This window comes from Rhipicephalus sanguineus, chromosome 4 (assembly GCF_013339695.2).
Source record: "Rhipicephalus sanguineus isolate Rsan-2018 chromosome 4, BIME_Rsan_1.4, whole genome shotgun sequence".
NCBI classification, from domain to species: Eukaryota; Metazoa; Arthropoda; class Arachnida; order Ixodida; family Ixodidae; genus Rhipicephalus; species Rhipicephalus sanguineus.
Window position 1 is genome coordinate 65,957,823 of NC_051179.1, and position 17,767 is coordinate 65,975,589.

General features: G+C 47.2%; 1 protein-coding gene across 1 annotated transcript in view; it reads left to right on the forward strand.

The window, feature by feature from the left end:
- LOC119390154 (monocarboxylate transporter 9) overlaps nucleotides 1–14,214 on the forward strand; it is an 86,173-nt gene extending 71,959 nt beyond the window's left edge. The window contains exon 5 of the mRNA XM_049414683.1: nucleotides 13,775–14,214. Coding sequence (XP_049270640.1) covers nucleotides 13,775–13,992 — 218 coding nt within the window. The 3' untranslated portion in view covers nucleotides 13,993–14,214. The remainder of the gene's footprint in view (nucleotides 1–13,774) is intronic.
- Nucleotides 14,215–17,767: the final 3,553 nt, after the last annotated feature.

Here is a 17,767-nt window from a genome sequence, read left to right on the forward strand (position 1 = left end):
ACAAGGGCACTGTTTAGTTTTTTTTTTCTAAAGGCCTTTTCCTCTCGAGATCGGAGGAATGCGTGAAATGGCTTATTTTTTTCTTTTATTGCGCGTGTAGTAGCAAATAGAACCCATGCTTTTTTATTTTCTTTGACGCTTTTAAATTTTGGAAAGAAAATGAGAGAGTTAAATATTTGTGAAGGAATCTATAAATTTTCGCTGTACTTCAAGTTTTTGGCATGCTTTTGATATGCTTCATGCTTGCGTTTCAGCTGCGTAATCAAAGCACGCCTTGGTGGGCCCTTACAAAAAGAGATTTAGGCAGTCTATAGACTCTCTAAAAATCGATTTAGATAGGCCATAGACTGTCTAAATTCATTTTTGTAAGGGGGGACGTTGAAAGTGCACATAAATCGAAGTACACGGCTGTTTTTCCTTTCTTACATCACTGAAATGCGCCTGCCGTGTGCCGGAAATCGACCCTGCGACTTGAAGATGCAGCAGCGAAGCACCTTGGGCGCCAAAGTACCACGCGGGGTCTTCGACGTTCCCGTCTCCTCGAATGTCCTCCCTTGTCGAAGGCGGATTGGCCTCAGTCCTGAAGCCTCTCGAAATCAACAAGCAGATGCAGGCTTCTAAAAATCGTTTCTGACCAACCAGATCGTCTTTCCTTGCTTCAGACACGGCGACCGTGTCTCACGTGTGCTTAATTTGGTTTTCGGTGTGCGTCAAATTTTTGGTATGCTTTGGATATGCTTCATGCTTGCGTTTCAGCTGCGTAATCAAGGCACGCCTTGGAAGGCGACGTTGAAAGGGCACATAAATTGTGCACTTTCAATTGCCACATAAATTGTGCACCCCTTTACATCATGATACGAGGTCTGTTACCGAGTCCTCTTCGCCCCTCAAAAGTACACAGATTTAACCTACACTGCGGAGTATCTGTATGTTTAATGCTTGCTAAGCGAAACGTTGTCCTTCGTATTGTCTGCTCATTTAGATTTACGTCTTCTGCTCAAGGAACAATTTAACTCTGCGTCTTGCGGCAATCATTTGCGATTGCGACCCGACTCACCACGTAACGATGTTGCGATTGGCTTCTGGTGTCGAGCAAGAAAGAGTACTCGGCTGTTTATTTGTGTATTTATTTACTTATTCATGACACCTTACAGGGCCCAATGGGGCACTGAGTATGGGAGACAAATATAAAGTATTTATGAGAGGAAAATACATACATATATACAGGTAAATAAATGAAAAGTTCATCGTTGTTAATGTGAACTTATTATACAGGGCAAAAATGCAGCAAAAAGTACAGTGCAAGACATTTTCACACAGAAAAACAGCATTTCTTCTTAAATGGCAAAAGAATAATCGCCAATCACACACAATCACAAAAGAAAATTGACATGTCTCGCTTGAAGACGACGACAACGAAGTCTGTACAGCCACTTGTGGCTGTGCGACGATTTATTTTACACAAGGAAACATGAACACTTTAAAAAGCGCAGCTTAGGCGTTGGAGTCACGAATGGCTAACGTTCGACACCAGAATTACGCTCGTGCCACAGCGCCAGTGTGTCGCGCGGGCACTTCGTTGTCGTCGTCTTCAAGCGAGACATGTCACTTCTTCCCCCCTTAGACGAAGTCTCCATAGCGGTCTGGAGGCCGCCTAACCTCTGGTGGTCGCAGTTGCCGGGTGGTTCCTGCTTGTGACGTCGAGGTCGACGGTTGCGAGGGAGGGCTGTTTTCCATGTTGAGCGAGTCAGGCCGTCGATCAGCAGAACTCGACGGCGTCTCTTCTGACGTTGTGTCCGAGAAATCATCTGCTACGCTCCAATCTGTCGGTGATTGGGTTGTGTGTCCGGTCTGGCTCGTTTTCCTCATATGGTTGAGGTGGCGCCGAACCTTTCCGTGGTTGCTTTTTACAAGCCAGGATCGTGGTCCGACGCGGCGCAGTATTTCGCCTTCAATCCAATCTGGCTTTTTCAAAAACTGTCGGATGAGCACTTTCTCTCCTACTGCAAAACGACGGGATTTCTTCAATGTCTCCTGGCTCTCAGGAATTTGTATATCCGTCTCCCGTTTTAGAAGATCGAGAGGACATAGAAGCTCTCGTCCAAACATCGCTCTCGCAGGTGACATTCCTGTAGCAGTGTGAATGGTTGTGTGCTGCCGATACAGGAATCTTGCAAGTCGGCATTGCATGGACTTGTCTGTATCCCTCAGGAGTGCTCTTTTCAGCTCTGCCACATAGCGTTCTGCCTGGCCGTTTGTGGCAGGATGGTAAGCTGGTGATGTTGTCGCCTGTATGCCATTAGCCGTATAGAACTGCCTTATCTCGTTGGAAATAAAGGCTTTTCCGTTGTCGGAGACGACCTTTCGGGGGATGCCAAACGTAGCAAAGATGCTTCGTAGCACATCGATGACAACCGTGGATGTTGCTTGTGTCACGTGCTGGACTTCCACAAACTTTGTGTGTGCATCCACAACAACCAAGTAGGTGCGCCCAAGTAGTGGCCCCGCGAAGTCAACGTGCACCGTGTGCCATGGTGTCTTGGGACGGTCCCAGGAGGGGATAAGAGCTTTGGGTGGGCTCTTCTGCGTTGAAAGGCATTCACGGCACTGTCGCACCGTTTCCTCGATAACCTTGTCGATTCGGGGCCACCATACGTAGCTCCTTGCGCACTTCTTCATGGCTACCATGCCTCGGTGACCAGAGTGCAGAAGTGCCAGAACGTGGGATCGTGCTGAGCTCGGTATGATCACCCGTGATCCAAGTGTGAGGCACTCGCGATGAAATGCTAGTGCGGTCGCTCGTCGTCGGTAAGGAGTGAACTCATCTCCAGTGAGTTTCTCCACTGTGCCATCCTGCACTGCTTTATACAACCTCTGCAGGATGCTGTCTTCTTGTGTCAGACGTGCTATCTCTGTAGCAGTGAACGGAGGTCTCGACAAAGCTTCGAACAATAGTACGTCGCCTGGTGGCCAGGGTTCATCGAGACGTTCTGGTAATGACAAGCGGCTCAACGCGTCCGCGTTTTGATGGTTCTTGCCATGCCTGTAGACGATGTTGTAGTCATAGGCCGGCAACTTGATGCACCATCTGGACATCCGTGGTGACAGGACTTGAGCCGTTGGCTTCCCTGGACCCAGTATGCCGAGAAGCGGTTGATGGTCCGTGACGAAAGTCACCTTTCTTCCCGCAATATACTTGTGGAACTTGTGTGCTGCAAACACTATGGCAAGGCCTTCTCTGTCCAACTGAGCATAATTGCGTTCCGCTGTCCCTAGCGTCCGAGATGCGAAAGCGATTGGCGCCTCTCTATTCTGGTCATCACGTTGAGACACAACAGCTCCTATGCCATACGGTGAAGCGTCACATGAGACTAGAAGCTCCTTCTGTTCGTCGTAGTGTGCCAGAACGGTCTGACTGAGAAGCAACCTCTTCAGTTTATCAAATGCTTCTTGATGCTTGGTCTCCCATCTCCACGTGGCGTCTTTCTGAAGAAGCTGGTAGAGACAGTTGGCAGTTGTTGCCCTGTTCTTCAAGAACCTGTCGTAGAAAGCCAGCATTCCAAGAAATGATTGAAGTGCTTGCTTGCAGTTTGGTGCTGGAGCATCCCTTATTGCTCGTACTTTCTCTTCGTTGGTGTGGACGCCTGTCTCGTCAATTCGGTGTCCCAGAAAAGAAACTTCTCGCACTGCAAAGCAGCACTTGTTTTTGCCGAGACGAAGGTTGCAATTGCGCAACCTCTTCAGAACTTCTTCCAGTCTCTCGGAGTGTTCAGTGGCGTCTTTTCCACTGATGATCACGTCATCTAGGTATGCGCAAACGCCTGTGATGCCAGACAGCGCAGTCTCCATAAAGCGTTGAAAAATGGCTGGAGCTGTAGAGATTCCGAAAGGCAATCGTTTGACCTTGTAAAGCCCTTTCAGCGTGTTCAGGGTCAATATCTCTAGTGTCTCTGGCATTAGGTGAAGTTGCTGGTAAGCTTGTGCCAAATCCAGGGTGCTGAATACCTTGCCTCCCCTCAAGTGGCTAAGGACTTCATCAGTTGTTGGAAGTGGGTAGTCTGCCTTCTTCGATACCTGGTTCACTGTGCAACGGTAGTCGCAGCATATTCGCAACGAGCCGTTTTTCTTTCGAACAAGTACGAGAGGCGTTGCCCAATCCGAATGCTGCGCAAGCTCGATTATGCCTTGACTTTGCAGTCGATCGAATTCCGCTTCTACAGCTGACAGCAGCGCGAAAGGAACCGGTCGTGCTTTTAGAAACTTTGGTTTCGCTCCTTCCACGAGTTCAAGTTGTACCGCAGGACCGACGTGTCCTGAGATGTCCTCGTTGAACACAGACTGGTACTTGTCTAGAAGCTTCGAAACAAGTTTGTCGTCTGATACGTCATTGATGCCCGTGATCTGTATACCCAGATGATGAAACCAGTTTCGTCCGAGGAGGTTACAACCTGCTCCTTTGATGACAACAAGCGGTAGTGTGAAATTCTTGTTCTTGTGCGCTACATCCACCGTTGCACATCCGAGAACTCGGAGGGACTGGCCTGACCAAGTGCGTAGGAGAATGTTGTCTGTTTGAAGCCGTGGTGGGTCATCTGTCCACGTGGCCTTGAACGTGGCCTCACTGATGAGTGTGCAGGCTGCACCCGAGTCGACTTCGAACTCCAAGGTCTTGCCAAGTATGCGTAGTTGAGTCATGACCTTCTGCGTGCTGGACGCGTCGATTAAGGTGTTGAGCTCGTAAAGTGCCACGTCTGGTGATTCCTGCTGAGTCGTGACTGGTGCTGAGGCCACTGTCGAAGTTCCTTGTCGGGGATATTCGATGTTCTTGTTCTTGTTTGTTCTTGCCTCTTTCCGCTTTTTCAGGCAGGCCTTTTCAATGTGTCCGCGTTTCTTGCAGTAGTTGCAGGAAGCTGTCTGAAACTTGCAAGTGTCCGGACTATGCTGCGCGTCACAACGCCAACAGTGTTGTTTCTTCTTTGGGGCACAGGCACTCGAGTGCCGTTGATTTTCTGTCTTGCCGATACTTGTGCAGGCTTCGTGAATCTCTTTGAATTCCGTTTTCACGTTTTTCTGATCTTCGACGGCGTTTTCAGCTCGCAGTGCAATGTTCCAAAATTGCAATCTGCTGCTAGCTTCTTGAGCGCTGTTACGTAATCACTGACCGTTTCGTCATGCCGTTGGTCACGCCGTTGGAAGCGTGCCCTGCAGAAGACCTCAGACGGCTGTGGATCAAAGTGCGCCTTGAGCATCTCGACTATGTCATCGTAGCTCACTTGGTTGGGCTGCTTGGGTTGAACGAGGGCGCAGACGACGTCGTAAGTCTGTTCCCCGCATAACGTTAGCAGATGAGCACGTTCCTTCGAAGCGTCCGTAATGTCGTTAGCCTCAAAGAAGAACTGTAGCCTCCCATACCAGGATCTCCAGGAGCCGGAGCTGCCGCTGAATTCGGGTAGCCGACCAAAGTCAGGCGTCGCCATCTCGTTCCGTTCCTTGACGTCGGTGAAGGGCCGGTGAGCCCAGAGTCTTCCTCGTCGCCAACTGTTACGTCGTACAGCCACAAGTGGCTCTACAGACGTAACAAAAATAAATGAAGACAGGCCGGTAGCCAGGAATCTTTTTCGGGGGTGGGGGCACTTGCTGAAAACCTTGACAATTTGAGAACAACACCTATTTTCATTATTTATTTTTGGTAAAAACACCTATTTCACCAAAATTTCGGGAGGGGCCCCTAGCCTTCCCCCTCCCCCCTCTGGCTACGGGCCTGCATGAACACATCGCGAATTAGTAAAGAATGATGGCGACATGATGTATTTCAGAAAATGTTTCCGCAATTGGTCAAGAAATGATTGATGGTTGCTGATAGATGCAATATTACCGGGAAGATCATTTCATAGAAGAATGGCTCGGAGAAATGCTGATGAACTGAAAGCGTTAGTTCGTCCATTTATGCGTTAAATGCTGTATTGACTATGTAAGCGACGTGAAATGCATGACGGCGCTTCCAGTGGTAAAATAGATGGCCTGATGCTGTAACAATATTTATCGAATAAGGATAAAAGAGCGATGGAACGGTGTACATTTAATGGCGAAAGTGCGATGTCATGTTTGATCTGCGTTATGCTGGAATGTGGGCTGTAGTTAAAAGTAATGAAGCGAGCGGCTCTGTTTTGCAAAGACTGTAGCTTGTTAGTCAGATAGATTTGATGAAGGGTCCCCAATAAAGATGCATGTTCTATCTGCGGACGTACGATGGTTTCATGAGCGATTTGCCTTACGTTGCACGGGGAGGTCCGCGAATTGCGGCGCAGGTATCCAAGTGACCTGGAAGCTTTGGTAGTTATGGTGTTGATATGCCTGTCCCACGAAAGATTATGTTATCCTACGCGGACGAGGAAAAGGTGATAGCAATAATAAAAAAAGATGCCTGTTTAGGTACATCGGTAGAGCAAAACATTGCGTCAAGCCCACAAAGACGTGCTGCTTTAAAGTTGCCAGGTCGGCATGATGCAGCAAACAGATTTATAGGAAGGCCTTCAGGAGCTGGTTTTTTTAAAAGCTACTCCCAGCCTCACGGATGTCACAGAGGTGAAGAGTCACCGAAATGCACATATCGAATCACCACTAACTAACATTGGCCCTCCGTGGTGACATGCACCAGTACGTGACGTGGTCGATCTTCTGGGGGATGTTCCTGCATTCCAAGTATCACACATTTGAATTATTGACAATTGCACAAATTTGGACGACAGGGGTTTAAATTGTTGTCCAGCCTCCCAGTACGCCTGCCGTGATAGCACAGGTGCTCTACTGAGAGTGAATGAACTAATGAAGGAATCCTCCATGGTACCGAATGCTTCTCGCGGTGCACCTGTGAGCTTGAGGAACCGATTTCGAGCATGACGACCGCTTAATGAGAGAGGAAGAATTGAAAAAAAAAGGCTGTTATGCTCATGTTCATGAACACGTTAAAAAAAGAGAGAAAGTCAATGATGATAAAATAAACTTTTAATTTTCCGAAACAGTATTCCCGAGCACGTAAGCTCGGGGTGACCCTAGGTGGGAGGGTCCCTCAGTCCAAAAATCCTCTGGCCGCGATCGCCTCCCGGGCCCTGGCGACGAGTCTTCGTTGGTCGTCTAGGCCCCGTGCGGAGATCTTGGCCTCCCACGTCTCGGCGAGGAGGTTGATGCGGGCGGTCGTGGCGGGCTTGTTATCGGCATCTTGGTGGCGCCACGGGCACTCGAGTATTAGGTGTGCCAGTGTGTCGGGAACGTCGCATATCCGGCAGTGGTATGCATGAAGCGTCGGGTAGATGCGATGTAGCAGGATACCGTGCGTGTCCGTGTTGCTTTGCAGTCTTCGGAATGCTGTGGTTTTTTCCTTAGTGAGCTTGGCGTCAAGGTGGTGAAAATTATTCCGGAGTCGTTGTCTATGCTTCCACAGAAAACGATAGATGCCATAACCTCAATCATAAGATTGTGGTTCCGGCATGCAGAACTAGGCATTTGAATCAATCAATCAATCAATCAATCAATCAATCAATCAATCAATCAATCAATCAATCAATCAATCAATCAATCAATCAATCAATCAATCAATCAATCAATCAATCAATCGCAATTTCAATAATAAAGCTATTTTCTCTCTGGCCAACAAGGATTTGAACAGAATATGACAAAAGAACCCAAGATGTCTCCTCCAGCCCACATACTGGACCGATGCTGGGGTGTTCCCGTGGTGGTGTTCTTCTCGGCATTTGTCGTCTTCATGCCAGCTTGCTGCGCGGGCCTGCTGTACGTGCTCTTCATGGACGAGTTCGGTATCAGCCATGAAATGGCCGCGTGGCCCCAGTCCACGTACACGGTGATGGCGAACACGATAGGTGAGATGCCGTCGCGCATAATCCAGCTTGCAGTCACGGTAGTAGGTTTGCATGTATAGTGGTCCGTTGCTTTGCCGTTTAGGCTAAGAGTGGCCTTCACGAAGTCATTCTCCTTTCGAATCGAAATGGCTGACAACCAGTTTTGTGAAAACTGTGGTAGCGAGGAGACACTACAGCACATTTTCTGCGACTGTCCTCGCTACAACGCGCAGAGAAAATCATTCGCAGTCGCTCTTGCTCGCATAGATCCCAGACCAATGATGGCAGGACCATTCTGGAATGTCGTCCTGAGAGGTCATCGCGGGTGAAGGCGACGAAGGCCGTGCTCAACTTCTTGAAAACATCAGACTTGCACTGGCGGTTATAGACTAACGGCGTTATTATGACTCTGAGATGTGTGTGACTTTGTGCGTGCGCGCTCTCCATCTCTCTTTCTCTATCTTTATATGTCCCCCATCGCTTCCCCCAGTGTAGGGTAGCATACCGGTCCTTCTAGACTGGTTAACATCCCTGCCTTTTCTCTCTCTCCGGTTCCTGCCTTCCTTCCTTCCTTAGGTGCGACATGGTGTAGTTTCATGCTACAAAACCTAGAGAGAAATCAGGCGCTAGTGTCTATGGGGGGCTCCTTAGGTGGCGCTTCAACCACCATGGGAATGATCCGAAGTACAGGCTTCGGATCTGCTTCGAATGGATTTCCTTCCGGAGATTAACGGTGCTTGTTTTATCTGCTTTAAGCAAAGGGTTGTGAAGCTATTTTCAATTAAACTTTGCTTGATTCTTCCGTGTCTGAAACTTACTGCAGAAAGTCTGCGTGACCGTAAGATCGAAGTGACGCATGACGACTTTAAACTGCCAGGGTATGCCATGCTCTCCAGTAGTATTTTATTTTAGGGCTACCAAGTAATGATTTTTTTTACAACAGTGAAAACAAACATGCGTCTTTCTATCTCGAAAGAAGGTCTCATTTATTTATTGTAATAAAAGTACTGTATCGAGTGAAGAGTATTGTGTGCCTGTGAGAAACTCTTAAACTATAGTCTGCTGCGGCGCCTAGACGCGTCGACCCGTGCGCTGAACGATCGTCAGGGCAGCGGTACGTGCAAAGCATCTCTCATCACTTCGCTGTAAAGCTGATTCACCGTGTCTTGGCAAGAGGGGCTTATCAAATACATAAAATCTGTGCAGTTCTCTGTACTGTCTCAGGACGATACACCTGGGAATAACAGAGAGTGAGCGACGCTTTGCCGAAACTGCCTAATGCAACCTGCAAAGCCAAGAGACCTAGCGCGCTTCAGCCACTTTCAACAACAGACGCCGCTTGAATTCTTTTGCGCCGCACCCAAACACCTACGCGAGAGAACACCGGGCGCATTGTGGCAGAATACGGCAGCTGGACGCTGAACGAAACTGAAGCTGTGGCAATAGACTTGACGGCACTTTACTAACACTATTCGATCCGAAGCCTGCACTTCAGTCACTCCCATGGTGGTTGAACGATCACAGCACCAGATTGCCCTCTAGTTGTTATATTATAAAACTGTTTGGTGTGTGGACATCTGTGATGGTGGCGCCATAAAGGAGCGGTGCGGCGAAGTAGTGCGTGAAGGTCGCTAAAAGCCACCGAGAATGAGCGCTGTTGCGTTCAAGAAATTACGCTCAAATTTACTGAACTGCGATGCTCCTTGGCACTTTATGAAAGATAAAGTGCCAAGGAGCATCGCTGCGTCGAGATTCCGACAGAGCACATTGGACCTTCTGCAGTTGTTGCTCATCAAATTTGTGCGTTAAAAGTGTTGCCGTCGGTCATGCTGAAAATGCCTGTGACGCCTGCGCCACGACACAAATAATGGTAGTAGACACCGCCAGGAACATTAGAGAGACCAGCCTGGTGCGCTACCCTAGGCACTGAACTTGTGTATCTTCCGCAACCGTCCACGGATAGAGAGATATCAAAACGCACACGTGCGTTGTAACGGAATAGAGATAACTAACATATCGAGCCCAGTAATAGCAATAGCATGGAGTCATATGTTGGGATACTTCTGCCGCCCGCGTCGTTAAGCTAAGCACAGATTTTTCTGTTCCCAGGCTTGCTGCAAAGCGTGCTACAACAAAGGGTACCACTGTACTACCTCACTTTGTTTGGAGTCGCAGTTACCTGCGCAGGCTTGGTTGCGTCAGTTTTCGCTCCGGACATCAAATGGATGGCAGCACTATACGGTGGCGTATACGGTAAGAGGGCTTGTTTGTAAACTATATTGGAGCTAACGAAGGGCAAAAAAAAGTGAATTCGAACATGCAGCGCAATAGCCTCACGAGTGTTTTTGCTATTCTGAACAGATGGACTAGGATTTGAAGCCTTACGTAACAAAAAAAAAAGAAAGAAGAAACTAGAGCAAGGGCTAAGAAGCACGCAATGTACATTAGAACGAAGAATGATAGGCGTAACATTAAGAGATCTAAAGACATCAGAATGGGTAAGAAAACACAGGGGTACCCAATATTCTAGGCAACATTAAACGAAAGACATGGGCCTTGGCCGACCACGTAATGCGTAGGGTTGACAACCGGTGGTAAGTTAGATCAACGGAATGGTTATCCAGGGATTATAAACGTGGGAAGTTCGCAGGCTTGCAATCGGACCACATCGCTCAAGTTACGGCAAATTGGAGATCATTGGAAGAAGCCTTCATCCTGCAGGGAACATGAATGGGCTGATAATGATGACCCAAAATCTGTGTCCCGTACACTATTCAGTAATGTCTTCATTCCAAATGACGATTGTTACCTATTGTGGACCGTCTACCCGCAAGACTTTTAAGTCTACTCGGAAAATTTTTCTGGAAACGTATACTTGCGCATGCATTTCGGCATTTCCTCATTTTCTATCTCCCTACCACGTGGTCCGAATACTCACATCGCTGCTGCTTTTTTTTGTCTCCCTCTTCACCCCTCAAGGAAGGGACAACGCCCAGACTGAGAACGTGAAATTAATTTAATGAGTGCCTCGTGAGTACATAGGCTTTTCGCATGTACCCTACTGAGCCTTACCTAAAGGAACTGTCACTTTTTGCATTGCTTCTCAGCCAAACGTAATATTCTTACAGCAAGAACGAACTTTTACAATTGGCGTAGAGTTGACATTAGTAGAGAGAAATCACTTACGCTTAGAACGAAAACTAGCTGACACGACTCTTATTCTGGTAAGCTGCATGCGCGCCGTGGTTCTGTTCGTGGAGCTTGTATTTTCTGTAAGGAAGTGTTATTTGGAAGAAAACCTTAACGATTTAAGTTGTAAGCAACATCAGAAATGGCACTCATTGATATTTAGGATCGCTAACAAAAAATGGTGAGCCAAATAGACACAGCGTGACCACAATAGCCTTTCCCGTGCGGCGACATGAAGAAGCGGTGACAAGGGCGCGGACGCCGAGGTAGCATTATATATTTGTGTTTGAAATTTGCGCTTTCTGTTGCAAACATTGTCCTTATTTTTCTGCAAGATGCACACAGAAACAACTGGACGCGGTTGCTAGCCGTATAGCTCTAAAGTGATCTGTTTTCCTACCTAGGAGCCGGTGCCGGATTCTGCATGATTAACCTATCACTATACCTTCTGCTGTACTTCGACAAGTACCGCGCCACGGCCACCGCCTGTAAGTACGTCGGTGGCGCAGCGTCGGGCATAATAGGTCCGACTTTGCTGGGCTACACTGCCGAAAAGTACGGTGCCAAGGGAGCTTTCCTTCTCGTCGGAGCGATGGCCTTACACGCCATACCATTGGTGATGCTGCTGGGCAATCCACAACCCTTGACCATACCGGAGTGGTGCGTTAGGCTATCAGCGAAGGACTCTACGACACCTGTCGCTCAAAATGGCGGGCAACACTTGGCCGGAGGTGGTGAACCGATGCCCAAGCCGGCACTTCTTGAGGGTAGACTAACGAAACGATGCAACACAAATCAAGACCCGAATAAAGATTCAGTGGCAAAGGAGAAACACACGGAGAAGGAGACCTTGCAACCCAGCGGCGGGATAATTGTGGTGACTGAAGTTACGAAGTTAGACGTGCCTAATCTGTGCAGTGTCAATAGCGCGCCGCCTGGGAACTGTCAGAAAAAGCCAGTCAGCGCGAAGCAGATGAGGGTGGATTCGCCAAGTCTGGTGGGACACTACGCGACACTTTTCCGGACTCCCGTGTTTTACGTGCTTCTCATAGCCTTCACGGAGATCGAATACATGATGGCCATGGTCAACACTACCATCGTGGAGTACGGGATCGACAAAGGAGCGGCGGCCCTGAAGGACGCCAAGCAGCTGCAGACGTACCAGGCCATGGGTCAGCTGGTCGGCCGCATCGTGGTGCCTTTCGTCTCGGACAAGATCGCCAACAGCCGCTGTCCGCTTACGGCCGCGAGCCTCGCTGTGACAGCCGCTTGCCTGCTCCTCATATCCCGCGTGAACCACTTCGGCACGCTCACTGGCCTGACCGCGCTTGTAGGTGTTTGCGAAGGGTACTTGATGTGCATCAGATGGGTGCTCGTCGGCGACTACTTGGGCGTTGAGACCGTCGCCTCTGTCTGTGGACTGCTTGGAGTAGCCAGTGTTCCAGCCCTGCTAAGTGCGCCCTCCATTATAGGTAATGATCTTACCTCGTTTCTTTCCCCCCTCCTTCCTAAAAGGTAAAAAGTTAGATATGTTTGAAGAACAATATTAGGCGATCTTTCAAAGGATTCTTAAGTTTTAAAACGCCAGCACGTTTAGCTTCAAGTTGGTAGCCAAAATGTGTTAGATATGGTGATCTAAATAGGGTGCATTCAAAATGGTCTGCATACGTAATCTTGAAGGTATTTTCATCTAAAAAGAACAATTGGGGGATGAAAGAAATTACTTGCATAATGTAGTGCAGAGTTTTGGTCGCTTGTGGGGTGCAGGCATCTTCAGAAGGGGGCTTCTGAAGAGGTGGAAAAAATGACCACGGTAGTATCCGGTATATCCTTATCGCTCACTAGCAACTGTTACTTAGCCAAACCTGAAATACTATTGCTGGGCGTTCCGATACGTGATGACTCTAAGCGCAAGTGTGACAGAGATACGATGTGGCTTATACAACGTTCTGTATGCGCCTTCCTGAAGACGTATAGTGTTCGAGTCATGGTTCGGTTGAAGGAGACTGTTGTCCGACCCACGTATGTAAAAAAAAAACAACGACAAACTAATCGTCGAGTGATATAGGATGCTACTTTCGGGCGAATTAGTGTAATATAGCAACGTTATCTGTCGACACGCAAACAGAAATGGAAACCGGAAGGCGCTGTTCCACTTATTATCGTCCTTTGGAAGGCATCAAGTTACGCGTTGCATTATGTTCGTGTGCAAGTATTCCCAAAGGATGTGTGATTATTGTCATTTTAAAATGTTTAACCCCTACAAGTCATACGTAATCATCACTGGATTACTGAAAATGTTTTAATAAATTTCACGAGACAGATCAGTTTCGGAGAAGACGGAGGCTTAAGTGATGAACGATTTTATTTATCACTTTAGAAATGTTCATCACTTATATTAGAGTCTTGATTGCAAATTTTCTGCGGATATTTTGAAAGTTTCATTAAATGACGATGACCTCTGACGTCCTGGCTGGAAATATAGGCATGTTTTATTTTTGTTTTAGATTTTTTTCAATGCCTTCGTGTTCTTGTACACTCGCTTTTATGGGCGCACGAGGTTAGGCACGAGCTCATAAATTATGACACCGTACGCTTGGCGTTGGCCATTCTAAATCTCCAGATCACCCAATATCCAATCTGAGATGCACTACAGCAACAGAAGTGGAGAAGCTGCGCAAGTGTCACATTTTTGCTTGTCTAATATCACATTTTCACGTTGACAGGCTTTTTCAGAGATAAACTGGGTTCGTACGACAAGTTCTACTGGATGCTGACCGCCGTGAGCCTCATGTCTGCCTGCCTTATGGGTGGCATAGCGGTGAAGGACAAACTACGTCGTAAAGCGTTGGACATCGACAACCCCAACAGGAAACCTGCTGGACAGACACTGGGTACAGTGTACGACACTGAAGAAATGATCTGTCGCAATGTTGACGACTGAGAACGTGACTGACCCTGTGTTTGAAGGAACTGCAAGTAGCTTCGGCGTGACAACAAATGAACTTCGGAAACTGTGGTTACGTGGTTGATACGGCCGCTAAAACAGCGTCATGTGTCATTGTGTTGAACTATAGTCGGTTACAACCAAAGAGCAAATACAAGCTCCGCCCCCTGAACTGCGGCGCGTCTGCCATTCATCTGTGCAAGGGAGTCGTGCTAGGTGGTTTCAGTTGACACCTTAAAGGGGCCATGACGCGGTTATCCAACAATTTGGGGGTTTCAGCGAAAAATAGAATATTTCAGTGCAAGACAAGCCCTAGAAATCGCCGGTTATAAACCCCACCCACCACCAGCGACAGCCATTTTGCCATGGCGTGTGTGACGTCATGTGCTGCATGGCGCGCCAGCCGTCATCTTCTACCAAAGTTTCAGCCGCTGCAAGTGGTGAAATTTCAATGCCAAGCTGAAGAAAGCTAAAATATCTCGATTTCAGGCGCAGCAGACCACAGAACAATATCGTTTGCCGGAATGCAGACGCTCGCACAGCAAGCTACTTGTTACGTCGCGGTTCGCTAGTGCGTCAGTGTTGCCCGACTCTCAGGCCGCTAGCGTGTTTATAAAAAATATCCAATTATAAATGAAGTGCTCGACCAAATGCGCTAAACTTTCGCCAGGTTATTTGTGAACGCGCAAGGATTAACACACTTAACACATATTATGATAGAAAATTGGGTGTCATGGCCCCTTTAAGTACTTTTTGGCTACTAATGTAAATACCACGTATACTAAGAATTAAAAGTTTGTCGTCCCTACTTAAAATTTTGCATTTGGCTAAACAGTGCTCTAGGAATCCTTGCTGAAATTTGGCAGGAAGTTCAAGTTTTTAACTGAAACCCAGCGACAATAACATGTGTCTGTATGGGAAAATCACCTACCTGAAAGACGCGAAAGGTGCTCCACGTCATGGAATTGAGCAAGTGTGACTGGCTAGGGCAGATATGCAAATTCTCTCTAGGTGAGGCAGCGATGGCTGTGGGCGCAGCTTAGATCAATTCACAGGCGGTAGCATGACTATAGCAAGATATTCGATCGCTTCGGCGTACAGGGTTTATCGAGTACTTTAAAGCCGTATTCATCGCAATTACAAAATGCGATGAACTTTAAGGGCACGCAATATCTTTGGAGGAACTAACAGCGTGCTGAAAAGGGAAAAATTATTCGTCGGTTTTCTTCGGCGCAAGCTTCCAATGGGCTGGTCCTTTCAATGTTTGGGAATCGTCAGAAGTCGCGGAAAAGAAGTTTCATGCATCAACTAAAGCCAGGAGGCAGGTAGAGCCTTTTGACAAATGCTAAGTTCATTTTGTCTTCTTCGCTCCTGCAGCTTAAGCGGTGTCAAGACAGCGTGAATGCACCCGATGGAGCTTGCAAAGCAGGTAAACGCGGTTTAAAACAAGTGGTTAGAAAGAAAATTAGCAGTAGCAGTAGAAAAGTGCGGAGAAGCGAATGTGATATCGTGCGGGAAATGCTTATATACACTTTCAATGACATTGAATAGCTGGACGCTTCCAGGAAACTATCCAATTTAATAAAAAAAAATAATGGTGCTCTCAATTTTTTACACGTTTATAAGAGCGTCGATAATAAAGCGACGCCCGGTGTTTCATTACGTGATTAGGTAAATAAGGGATCCCTTGACAAACAAAAGCTTTCGAGTTAGCAGACTTGGAATTGCACAGACGCCCATTCGCCATAAGTGTGTTGTCGCCTGCGGTGCTAGCGCCAGCGTGGAAGGAGACGGCTCTCCTTTCTTTTTGCTGGAGCCCTTTCTCATATTGGCCACAAAAGCAGAGCCTGCACCTAGCAAAAAAACTGCTTGCTGTGTCTTGAGAACCACATCAGTACGTCAAACAAACTCATTTCCGCCTGCATCAAGGGGATGCCTGAAGCTATCTTCAGGTTTGACTTCAACTAGAAAAATAGAAACAAAGACAGAATGTAATAGGGCAGCGAGTTGGGCGAGTTAGAAAATACATGACGGCCAGCGCAAATGAAACACGGACGAGAAAAAGAAACGACGACACAGGCGCCGTCTTGCAATTGAATGTTTATTGGGAAAAAACACCAAAGATATATATGCGTAAGAAAGTTTAACAACAACATTTGCGCTGGCAGGCGTTGGCGCTGGCCGTCATGATGAAAGACAGAATGTACACGGTGAGAAGCCTGCATACAGGATATGCGGAATTCATCCAAGCTGTGTAGCATTTCTACATGCCCAGCGTTCAGGTAAGTGTAGCAGGTATCGAAGGTGTCAGCAGGTAAAGTATCGCACTGCTAAACTACAGGGCGTGGGTTCGATTCCCTGCGACGGCGGCCGCATTTCGATGGGGGCGGAGTGCAAGAACTCCAGTGCACTTAGATTTAGGTGCATCTCATAGAACAGCAGGTGGTGGAAGTTTATCCAGAGTCGCCCTCTCAGACGTGTCTAGTAATCACAATGTTGTTTTGACACGTAAAACACTAGCAATTGTTAGGTTTTTTTATTCACCTATTTTTGCCTGTTAAGTCAAGATGGAGTCCCACAAGCTAGCCGAAATTGCGGTTGGTCTACGCTACATTCAAGCATGCGAACGGGGTCATCGTTGCAGCGCATTTTAGGCACGCTCTTTTTAGTGTCCAACAAAGGCATAAAAAGACGCCGTCGCTGCGAAAGGAGGCGCCACAGCCACGCTATCTACCCTCATAATTCCTGAGTATACCTTGAGAGGCCGGGTTGGGGTGGGTATATCAGCGTGCTATGCCATTAACGCCACTGTGCTTCGTGACTCAAGAAGGGCTGTTTCATTTCGTGCTCAACACACCGTGCTGAGAATTCTGCCTGTACGATATCAGCAGAGTATGTCTCAGCAGCCGGGTCAACTCTGTCACTTTGTCGCTGACAGCACCTGTATGTTGCAGAACAGCCATGTAACACCGATACTAAAATTCACGCGTCTGAGTAATCGTTATACGCCATTACCCCCTGCTACAGGCAAAATAGAGTATACTACTTCATGTTGGGTCTCAATTTGTGTCCAAACGAAAACGCTAGACCTGGTGCACAGGGTTGCCGTTGTGTAGATTTGAAAAGGAGGCAGATGTCAAGCTAAGAGTAGCCAGAAGTAGCCATGCCATATAGCTTTATTACAAAATTCGTAGCCAAATGGAACAGAAGCGGTATATTACTTGAGCTTGTATTATTAAACAATAAATAATACCATTCTGAATAAGCAAAAGCACAGATAAAGGCAAAATTTTCCCACAATTCTTTCCCTCTTGCTTGGTATTCAAACCACGGTTAAGACGCCAAAAAGAATTTATTTATTTATATATTACTTACTTGTACTCCTTTTATCTTTATATACACCACGTATTCATGCATTTACGTACTCTTACGCTTTTTTTTAAATTTTACCGAGCGCAGATTATAACTGCACAAGGTATCGCATCCAGTTTACTGCTATATTAAGTTGCCTTTTTCTCTCCCTCTCCCTGAATTGCGATTACCGGGGAGAGGGGGTATAAAGTTTATTGATACCACTTCACACATACCTTCTTATGATCACCTTCTAGATTTTAGATTTCACGAATACACACATACGTTCATAATTCACATAATGTTATTGAACCATTTCATAGAAAGTGTAAGAATATAACCTCGGTGATACGATCACGGCTCGTACGAATTTCGGGGTGATACGAATTTTTGTGTGGTTTCGGCCAAGGCCCATTAGCCT